Source organism: Ascidia mentula, chromosome 8, assembly GCF_947561715.1.
Source record: "Ascidia mentula chromosome 8, kaAscMent1.1, whole genome shotgun sequence".
Taxonomy (NCBI): domain Eukaryota; kingdom Metazoa; phylum Chordata; class Ascidiacea; order Phlebobranchia; family Ascidiidae; genus Ascidia; species Ascidia mentula.
Genome location: NC_138573.1, coordinates 19,021,004 through 19,032,593, shown reverse-complemented (window position 1 = coordinate 19,032,593; position 11,590 = coordinate 19,021,004). Strand labels below are relative to the sequence as shown.

Here is an 11,590-nt window from a genome sequence, read left to right as displayed (position 1 = left end):
ACTTAATTCTTTACACATTTGGAACACATACGGATCGAAGACTGCCGACGGTGTTAAGCTTTCCTGCCGGAGCTCCCACAGGCTTTCTGGCATCCTGCTGGACAACACATTTTTTCTAACACTTTGTTATAAAACGCCTATTTCGTAATCCTTCGACAGCCCAGTCTAGGCTAGTCTTGCCTACTCTCAGTCGCTCGTATTCTCTCGGCCCTGTCGTTATTCTTGCCATCGCGCTGTAAACGTTCGCATGTTCTTTTAATAGTTAAATTCGCTGCAATTCAGTCACGTGTTAAACGCGCTTGAAACAAGTTAAACTTAAGCCACCTGGTAATTGCAATCGTGTGTTTCCATTAATAAAGAAGTCTGTTCACGGAGCTTTTAATTCAGTAGTCTATATCAGCAAGAACACGCAAACAGACTTTAGCTTTAGCAAAGCAGCGACTGGGAATCCTACTTGTACGCTGCAGTATAAACAGCCCTAGGGGAGGGCTTTGACACTTTTTCACCAACTAAATTTGTTTTTTTGTAGAGAAGAGTTGGGACTTGGGTAGTTGAACGATTAATTTTTCTGCAATATCTAGTTTCATTTTTGTGCCAAAATATTGACTAACCAGGGGAACAAAAGCCCCCAGGGGATGGCTAACCCATTTTTCCAGAGACCAATTTTGATCAATATTTGTTGATCTGGGATGGATCTTTCATAAAATCACGAATGATAGGCCACTTAAACGATTCATTTTTCCACAAATACAGCCGGAATTTTGTGCTGAATTTTCTCCATAATTTTCAACAGCACCCACCAGCAAGTAACAACCTCACTGAAACAGTCCAAAACCCCTCTAAAACTGCTCCAAACATCCTAATTCGCTATTACAACCGCACACACATATGCGCTCATTCAACAGAAAAATTGACCCTATGCATCACCGGTTTGCTCTGAGACGTACCTTTTCCATTGTGACAGAGGTTTGCACGTGGTCATTTCATTCCCACCACCGAAACTTATTTAAAAAATAATACCAATACGCGTCCTGCAGCACCACGCACGTTTCACTTTACTCTGACACTCTCTGTCATTTTACTCTAGGTCACTTAACCAACAACTTGCACACGGTAAAAGTTACTCGCTCAGTCACTAACGCGCTTGGAACAAATTAAACTTTACGTCGCCTGATTTTGCAAACGTGTGTTTCAATTAATAAAAACAAGTCGGCAAACGGGGTTGAATCAACAGCAAGAACACGCGAGCAGATATAGTTTCAATCATAGCAGCCGAGTGAAACCATTTGGTACGCTGCACTCTTCGTACTACGCGGATGAATATAAAGTGTCAACAACTCTATATGGCCATCAAATACTGAACTGAATAATTCCTTTTTGTTTTGAATTTGCGGACCCCTAGTTTGTAGAAATGCTAATTGTTAATGAAATCGAACAAATGGGTTGGATCAGACGCTATGACGTCATCATGTCGTCACAACATTTTAAAGTGGACGTACTAATTGTAATGACGACACTATCCTTTCTCTTTCAACTTTTATGGACCAAGAAAATTGAATTCAAAAAAATTTTTTTATGCGTTTTTTTTTATTTTTTTAAGTTGTAGTTTACCGCCAGTGGGCGTCAGAGATTTATCTCAACCTATTGTGACGTCTCGGGTAGACGCGGTTTCTCGTTGAAGCTCGACTCGATTTTCCCATTAAATGTCAACGCAATAAATTAGTTCTTTCGCGATGTAATATTGGACAGAAGATTTTGGGATAAATTTATGAAAAATGCCCACGTTTGGTCAACGCACAACCTGCTAATTTGCAACCAGCTATGCGAGAAGTATTTCAGCCACATAGTTGCAGATGCGGATAATTAGCTTTGGGCAATCGCAGCTCTCCAGGTAAACGATTCAACATATTTCGCACTTCTTCCTTGTCAAGTAGCAAATAAACAAAAAACTTAGCAGTCCGTCTCAGCATGTTTGAAGTACATCGGTTTGCTACCGATCCAAATATTTCCTCTCTAGTAATTTTCTTTTGGCACCCACAGACACAATTGAAAGAAATAGTAAAATCCCGATAATGTTTGTATTATTGAAAAGTTTAACAAAAAAACGAAGTTGGAACAGGAGGAACCAAATTCAATTAAAAGCGTTGGTGATTCGCAAGTATTTAAAACTTATACAAGAGACTACTACGGTTTTTCGAGAAATGGCTAACTTTTAACATTTTTGGTAACAAGACCAGTTTGTAATCGCCATTTTTAGGCCCTAACTTCCAGAAAGAAGAAAACGTTAACGTCACTAAATGAGTCCAGGGTGAAAAATAACACATTGTCACGCATGAGTGATTACCACTAATCACGTTTATGATTTGGAATTGACGTAGAGAGTAAACCGTGTAAAGCAAACCTATCTTAACTCGCTCTATGCCACCCATACCAGCTCTGATATCAACAACAAAATGCATCAAGTCACTATCAGACCATGGTGATGTGGATGATTGGGTGCTGATGGTACCACGATCTTGCGTTTAAAAAACATTGTGGGATGTTTTCAGGATGGACGAGAAGCCGAAGTGTGCAAAGCTCGAAAAACAACGACAGTAAAAAATGCAGAAAAAGACTATTATGCACGTGTCTAGATGTTTGGCGCAACAACTCTAAAGAAAAAAGGGGCGTTTGCGTGATGGTCGAATGTGATGATAAAGCTGTAGATTTGTCATCATCCTGTGTCTGGATATTGGATCCTGCAAGTGCCGTGCATGCTGCGTTTATCAACTCTATTGCCTGTTTGCGGATTAGTGTTACAAATATTTTCACTTGAACATTAGATTTCAATTATTTTTGCGAAACATTGCGAATCAAAGTGAACACAATCTTATTGTTAACAGACCTTGTCAGAAAATGTGTGGTTGGGAATCTAACACTTAACAAATGATCGTTAACAAAGTGTTGTATTTGAAGCTGTTTAGCGTTGTAACTTGAGCCAACTCACAAATTGCTGCAAAAACACCTTGACGATAATCTTGACCTTCAGCCACAAAACGGCTGCTCGAAATATAGCCCATGGGGTATTAAAACCTTTTTGAAAGAGCAATTCATTTCATTTAAATGACGTAACAGAGTTTATTCTTGAATCCCAGTATTCCTGTTGCTTCTAAATCCATCCATACTTTGTGTTCCATAAAATCACCCGGTGATGTTTGTACGTGCAAATAGCTTCACGTTATTTGCTTGGAGGCGAAATTACAACAAGAATATTTGAGGCTGCATGTCTCGAATGCTGAAAGCTTAACCTTTGTTGAGAAGTGACCTGGGGCGCTTTCAATCATTCCAGTGTAAGAATTGGGGGGTGTTTGTTGTTTGTTGATTACGTGTTCAGCTGCGACTGCGTTTCCCTTGACTCCCGACTCCGCTTTGGTAACAGATCAGACTTGGGTTTGTTTTATTCAATTGTCACCAGGATACGAACGAAATACTTGTGCAGAAATAGCAGACGGCGATTCTACACAATAGCAAGCCAAAATGTATAATGAATGAGCGGTGACCCCACACTAAGCCAAAGCCCAGTGTAGAATAGGCGATTCCACAATGTGGAATGAATTCTGACCACAAGACCACAGATTATATACACACTAAGGTATTCTCGCGTGAGACCACTATGCGATTATTACATCTTACGAGTGATTCCAGAAACGACAGTTATTTCCTGGCGGTACAAAAAACTGCAAGTCACTCTCATTACATCATAACACGTTACACCAGTTAAACCGAAAGGTCTTGTATCTGCATGGATGCATTCAGTTGCTTTCAGTCAAATATATTTGTGTTTGAATTAAACTTGAATATCTTGCAGAAGATTTTTAAATATTTTAAAATGGAAATCCTGCTTTTCCTGTGTTTGTGCGTGCAAGTTATAACAGGTATAAGATTGTTAATGTATTTCCACCACATAAAAAGCTTCTGATGTATTGCTTTCGTTGATGGCAAATGTATTGCATGCTGTACTTTATGTAGGTGGAGGATGGGCAACAACGTGCCGACCTCCGGTGACTAAAGTCAGTACAGTTTTCCAAATCCCCTCCTCGTGTCCAAGTCTTGAAAAAGCATTCGGTTCTAATAGTGGAAGATCTGCTGCAATACATATGTTTTCCTACACACTCGGCAACAACATTTGTTCGGTAAAACAAAAGTTTGCTGTAAAGTTGAAATACTAACATTGACTGGACATAAGTTCGATTCACACACGCAGTGGCGCTGTTTCGTTTGACTTTTATCTGGGATCATGAAAGCTTTTGGGTAGGAGAATGATTGACAACAATATGCGCCCAGCATACACTAAGAGGAAATCCTGATCGGGATTTGTGGCCAGGATGTCCTGGGTTCGAACCCCGGTGCGGTTAGAAATGATTAGAGGACGTTATTATTTCTTGTCTACACTGGGATTCATTTTATGTCGATGTTTTGGTGACCGGTGTAACTTACAATAAAACCCCGGGCAAAATTATTCCCGGGTTAAATTTGTGATTTGTAACACTTATACTGGAATATACATCGGGAGTGCAAAGAACCTTCGATCAGAATAAAGCAAGGAATTTGTTGGTGCAAATCCAATTTAGCTGTTGCTATGCTAACCACCCTTTCAATGAAATTGACCATATCACACATGGTGGAGATCTCCTACGTGTATGTGAAGGTTGCCTGGCAGGTTGTGCGTTTGCAAACCAGTGTTATTTGGCTACAATTTACCCAGCAAGACCGCTTAGCTCAGTCGGTAGATCGTTGGGTTAGGGTTATAATATCAAACTATACAGGGAGCTTGATTTTTTATATCTTGTACCGACTTGCCAGGAAATGCCTGCCAACCTAATGATCTCGATACGATAGCTGCGATCGCCAAGTAAGGACCTTAATTATGTAGTTGAGCGATCCTGCCTTGCTATGCGATTGCAATAAACACTTCTCCGTTTCATTCAAATAATTACTTTTTCAAAATCAGCTTCCACGATTGCATCAATACCGCTAAACATTCACATATTACTTCGACATCCGACCGGTTATCCCAAAATCATTGGCAGTAAAAAAAACGCATTGGAAGCAACGCCTGGTTCGAATGCACTGGAAATACAGATTAAAAATTTCTGTTAGCAACGATTAATATCGGCACTGGTCACCGTATATCAAAATAAAAATAATTAAGGCAGTTCATTTTTTGCCTGTACTTTTTTAATAATTGCTGCAAGGAATTCAGCATCTATGAAAGAATGAAAAACGTAAAAACGTACATTTTGATAACATTCTTTGTGCGGAATTTGAATATTAAGAATTCTGTATTTGTGATGACGAAAATGCACCAAACTTATCAAGGACAAATGAAACAAATCGTTTTTACGCTTTTTCATTAAAGCTAAATACTTTAAACCATAGCGATCAGACAGTGATACAGCCACTATTTTCAGAAAAATCCCAATTATTTATTACATTACCGTTGTTTTCACTTAGGTTTACGAAGGAAGCAACAAAAACGGAGCCTTGCTTGGAACGTTTACTGGTGATGGAAGTGCGACAGGAATTGTGAAATCAAATACCGGTTCCATGTATTTGAGTTGTCCAACATTACGAGCTTATGTAGTATTAATCATATCACTTGTGTAACTATCAAATGTTGTTTAGTTAACGAACAATCTTGTGATTCGGAGTTGAACGTGGACGAACTTCCAACAATTCTTGTTCTTCCAACTTCGAGCAATGAGAAGTTGTTGCGAAGACTTGCTTGTAATTATACTGTGACAAGCCCAGTAAGGTGCAACTTTACAATTTCGACACCCCGAGGTCTCAATAGACGGGGTTTATCCAATGGTTTATACGTAAGCCGTAAAATGTTCCTGTTTTAAAGGTCACGTCCTTGACAAAGACAAGAAAACGTGTATAGGTAAATGAGTCATAAGACATAACTCAACAGCAATAATAGGTTTAGTAATATATGTACGCAGACGCAAAAAAGGCGTTGAAAATCGGTTTGGACATATTGATGGGTGTAATTGAATTCCACTTCGGCGTGTGGTCGTCGTGTTGTTCAACATTTTGCTCTCGTGCTCGGGCGGGTCACCGGCTTCCAATTCATCATTTTTTTAGGGATTGCAGGCGATTCTGGCCAGTGGTGTTAACGTATGGTAGTGAAATGGAGATCGAAACTAACAATGGTTTGTAAAACTATTTGCGAGGCAATCCTAGACAAGCTGTTCTTTAACAAAAAACACTTCTGGGATTACAAACAAAACACTGAAACTTGAGATTCAAATCTTTGTTACGCCAAGTAATGTGTTGTACTGTGGCAATGTTTATCAAACTGCTGTTTTAAGTAGGCACGTAAACGTGAAAAGTATGTGTGTAAAGCAGAAGCAAATCAAACTAAGCCATTACAATTAGATAATGGGTCATGAAGCCACAGAAAATGGTGTACTAGGATCGAGTGAATGCAGATTACAATTTCTTTTACACGCAATAGGAATGACAGGCTATTAGATACATGTCATTTAAGGTTAATGCACACAATTAAAAAATTATCAAATAATATACTATTGCTGAAAACGTTGCATAAACAGCTTTGAATTTATAGTCACAGAAAATTGAGCAGCTATCTTAAAAAATGTCGCATCTTCTTAGTGACAAAACAATAACTGACGAGTTAAGAAATCAGTGTAAACTAAATGGAGAAGAAATCAACCCCAAAGAATCAGCAAAACTTCTTCATAAACTGGGACTTGTTTACAAAGAGAAGGGTCCTGATAAGATCAGCCTTATTCAGAGTGTTGCTTTGATGACATCAGCTATTATACGTGAACCTGATAATGTTGAAGAAATTAAAAAGGATCTCACTGATTTATGTTTGCACATTTTAACTTTGGCCAATGCTTCAAAGTTGGATACTAGTTTGGTTGATGATGCTGTAGCTGAAGCTAAACAAGCAATTAAAGTGTTTCGAGAAACAACAAAACAGAAACTAGAAAGTTTGAAACCAATTAGTGATGACTTGAAGGGAGATGAACTTGATCAACAAAGAAACCAGAGAGTTGAATACATCAGAGGATTACAAGATTATGTCACCAAACAATACACAGAAGTAATGGAACTAATTGCTAGATATACAACCACCATAATGGGGGAACCACCTTGCAAGTTTGCACTGATTGGAATGGGATCTTTAGCCAGGAAAGAAATTACTCCATATTCTGATTTTGAAAATATTATTGTCTTGGAGGAGGGCATTCAACTTAATAAAGATCATGAAAACAAGCTTGAATACTTCAGATGGTTTGCTACAGTTTTCCAAATGATTCTTGTTCGATTGGGTGAAACCATCCTCAAGTTTTTGTCAATTCCATGTTTAAATGATCCATTTAACAAGGAAAACAACTGGTTTTATGATAAATACACTCCATGTGGGATTTGCCCTGATGGGTTTGCTCCACAAGCTAGCAAGAATCCATTAGGAAGACAAACAAAAACTAAAAAGAAGCCATGGATCACTGAGCTGATCAAACCAGTTAGTGAGATGGTGAAGTACTTGGATACTGAAGAAGATTTAAAGGAAGGGTATCACTTGGCAGATATGTTGACTCAAACTTGCTTTGTTTGTGGAGCAAATGAGTTGTACAACGAGTTCAAGGGTCGAGTTGAAGAAGCTTTTGAAAAGAGAGATGCACTTAATGTAGAATATAAGAAACAAATCAAAGACAACTTGGAGTCCTTTCAAGTGCTGGAGACACTTCCATGGCGTACTGATTTTATAGACACTAAAAGATTTCTTTACAGAAGTTCTTCACTCTTCATCCAAGCTCTTGGAACACTTCATGGCAGTATCTTCTCAAATAGTTTTGACATCGTCGATGATTTGTTAAGTCGTGACATCATCGACAGCGCGACCCATGAGGAATATCAGTTCTCCCTGGCTATTGCTTGTGAAATGAGATTGAGAACTTACAGCAATGCTTCTGCTCAAGATGACTTTCGTTACAGCAGTCGATTAGATGGGACGCCTTCAAGCACCGGAGATTTAGCAAAACTAATTGGAAACAGAGCAATTGTGGATTGTTTGAGCTATGCAGGAAAATTACAGCATACAATTAGCTCTTTGTATCAAATCGAAATTCCATTGAGATCATTTACATATAACATCTACGAAACTCCTGTAGTTGTCGCCTTGTACCTCGGGCTAAATGAATTTGCCGTCCAACTGGTAAAGGAAACAGTAAGAAAGCCATTTTTTGAAAAGAATGAAAAGAAACTTACTTTAATGCCACATTTGGCAACTGCTTTGCGATTATGTGGGCGGTACAAGTCATGCATTAGAACTGTCAAAGATTGGTTGCCGTTTGCAAAGAAAGGTTTCTTTATACATGAAACGTGCCAATTATTAAGTAATGTAGCGCAGAGCTACTTTGCTCTTGTCAAGTATAAACAAGCATTGAAGTTTTACAGGAAGATCAATTCTTATGCCAATTCCTATCCAACACATGATATAATGAAAATGTACATCAGCAAAGAATTTGCACTTTGTTTCTTAAAATTGGGAAGGTTTAAAAGGGCCCTTAAATACTTTCGACGAGTCGACATGAAACTTGCTGATTTGAAACAAGAGAATAATTTGTTGCAAGCACTTCCAGAATTTTCCTTGGGCTACTGTAAATGTTTGAGCGAATTAAACCAATTTGCCGAATCTGAACGCGTAGCTAAAAATATTTTAATTGAAAGACTAAAGTTACATTCAACTGAAGAGTCGGATCCTTTCGCAGTGGCAACTTTCACACTTCTTGGTGACAATTTCTACAAACAGAAAAGATACGTGGAAGCCCTTTACTGTATTGACAAAACTTTGCAAAATCACCGTTTGTATGACTTTGACGGTTCATGGACTGCTTTCCATCGAAAAATCCAATGCTTAATTCATCTGGACAGGGTACTTGAGGCTTCCCAGTGGACAAATGATAACTTTACCCTGACTGGTTTTGCAAACCTCAGCGTTCTGGACTTCCAAGAGCCACTTGTAGCACTGTCAGACTTAATTGACGTTTTAAGGGAACGAAATGAAACAACACGAGCCTGTCGTCATTTGGAACAAGCGAAACAACTTCTCCCATTGGCTGTAAGGTGTTTCCACAAATTCATTGCAGATGGTACCAGACATAATGTTAAACAGTCATACTACGCAGCAACTGTGAGTGACCAAGTTTATTTGTACTCAAGATTCGGTGATTTTTTACGGGACCAAAAACAACCGGATGAGGCATTAAAATTTTTCAAAAAAGGATTTCACATTGTTTTCTATGTTAATTGGTTTCCTTGCAAAATCCTGAAAGCAGCAGCTACCTTCAACCTCGTCAAAACGTTATCAGAATGCCACCGCTACAGGGAATGTCTTGATGCAGGAAAGCATGCGATTAGGATTTACCAATCCGAGTACGACAACTGCTGCACAGACTCACATTTTTGTCAAATAGTGGAAATGTGCAAAAGTGCGGAGTGCAATCTTGGCATCACTCCGAGCTTTCCGCATGATTGCACACCATCCGTATTTTTTTTATGAATAATGTTTGCCTCCAGGGAGGCGACCAACAACAAAATTAGCGATTTTTACGATGTGTTATGAACATATATTTACTAGTAAGCACTAACTGTAGTCTGTGTATTGACTTGCTGCGGATATTTCAGTTCTGCTGCTTTAAGCATCCTGATTTTGCAAATAAAACCTTGGTATCGAACAGAGGTTGTTGATCGCCTGCAAACTGGTGAGGGAGGATTGGAGTTTAAATTCATTTTAATAATTCAGATCTGTTATCATTGTGTATATATAAGTTATTATTACACGCGCACTTACGTGATTTGTCTTTCTACAAAACCCGCCAACAATAAACTTTTAATTGTGTAAGCTGCAGACAGATGGCCACTGTTTCGACCTAAAAGGTCTCATCAGTGCAGCTGGTGTGACTATCAGACGACTTTGCTGACCATACGGCCAAGCAAAGACTTCCACTTTGTGGTGAATAATCTTTTAAGTCTGATCAGTTTCTGTAGAACCAACTTCTTTTACTGAAATTTTTCAAATATCTAACAGTTCAACTGGTCACATACAAAATGACGCAAAAACCAACAATGAATGCTGACCCAACGCACTAAAAGAACACAACCAGTAGAATTTTCCCAATAAAGAATAAGAGTTGGTGATCGCGACAGAGGTTGTGACAGAATGCGGAATAACAAAGAATGAATGAGATGCGCAAAGATTGAAACCTTTATGTGAAACTTAAGATTATTGATCTGTTTTTTTCACATCCCTCAGACTTGATGTTGCGTAAACTTTGTGTCACAATGGAAAACACAGGCGACGTACACACATATCTGTAGTTACGAGCGCACTTATACAAAAAAATAGTCGGGAATTTTTCATAGCTAATAAATGCAGAATTTTACCAACCCACCAGACGAGATTAGTCACAAGCGTTTAGAAACCAGGGCCTCTATCCGTGTTTGACGGTGGATACTTTATCAACTACCTCACGGACGGGCGAAAAGGGATTTTCCCGTTTCATGCGTGGCCACTCAACATAAGTTTCCACGAAGACTTTGCAATATTATAACTCTAATATTTAGTTTGTTTATGCAAAAACGTCGTTACGCACCAAGAGCATGTTGTTTTTTGGTAGATTTGCTTAAAGGCGGAGAATTTTGGTACTTTAGGACGTGTGTAGCATTGCCGAAGCACGTGGTGAACAAACCAAACGTTTCGATGATGTAAGATGTGTTGCTTGTTTTTAAAATACCTCTGTGTAATACCTTATTAACTATTTTAGTTCAGAAAAAAATGATATTTCCAACAAACATGTCCGAAACGCTAGTTTCCCCATATCGCGATTACCCGGGGAAATCCCTTTTCGCCCGTCCGTGAGGTGGTTGAAGATCAACCGTCTTTGGGGCCTATTAATAGCAATTATGGACCCACAGACATCATTATTTGTTTCAAAACTAAGGGATTTCTATAGTAAAGACTGCGTTCCTTCGATAATGTCGCATGATCTTCTCTAAAAAAAGTCATATCGCACCAACACATTCTCTCCCGATGCCCTTATTATCGTTTAACGACAACGTAACGACCTTGTTTGCTTCTGACGTTTATTTGATCGGAAACATTCCGACCTAGCCATTGGCCTGAAAAAAACATATTGCTCTTTTCACAAGGTGCAAAGCACTTGAAATTTTAATGCAAATGCAGTTGAAATTTTTATAGAATGTATTGTGCAAGAATGGTTAGGACTTGCTCCAGACAATTTGCTTCAGTAATTTCTTCATTCCTATTCAGTCATGCGCAACCTTCACAAAAGGGATTTTTCCTATATTCGGGAATCAAAGAGAAGAAAAAAAGTTAGATCTGGTAGAAAATAAGCTTCAGAAAGCAGCACAACTAACAACAAACAAAAAATATGAAAACCATTCATTGAATTTAATGTATTGTAAGATACGCCTTAGTTAGAAATAGTGTCTGTTCTGTATAATGTGACATATATTTTCGAATGTTGTCAGGTGATTTCAAAATCTAAACTTC

The 11,590-nt window shown here is 38.6% G+C and overlaps 1 protein-coding gene across 1 annotated transcript; it reads left to right on the top strand.

Moving 5' to 3' along the window:
• The first annotated feature begins 6,614 nt into the window (after positions 1 to 6,614).
• Positions 6,615 to 9,715, top strand: LOC145911342 (uncharacterized). The gene has a single exon (XM_082998658.1). It carries the CDS (start codon positions 6,641 to 6,643, stop codon positions 9,575 to 9,577), a length of 2,937 nt encoding a protein of 978 aa, XP_082854784.1. The 5' UTR covers positions 6,615 to 6,640; the 3' UTR covers positions 9,578 to 9,715.
• The last annotated feature ends 1,875 nt before the right edge of the window (positions 9,716 to 11,590 follow it).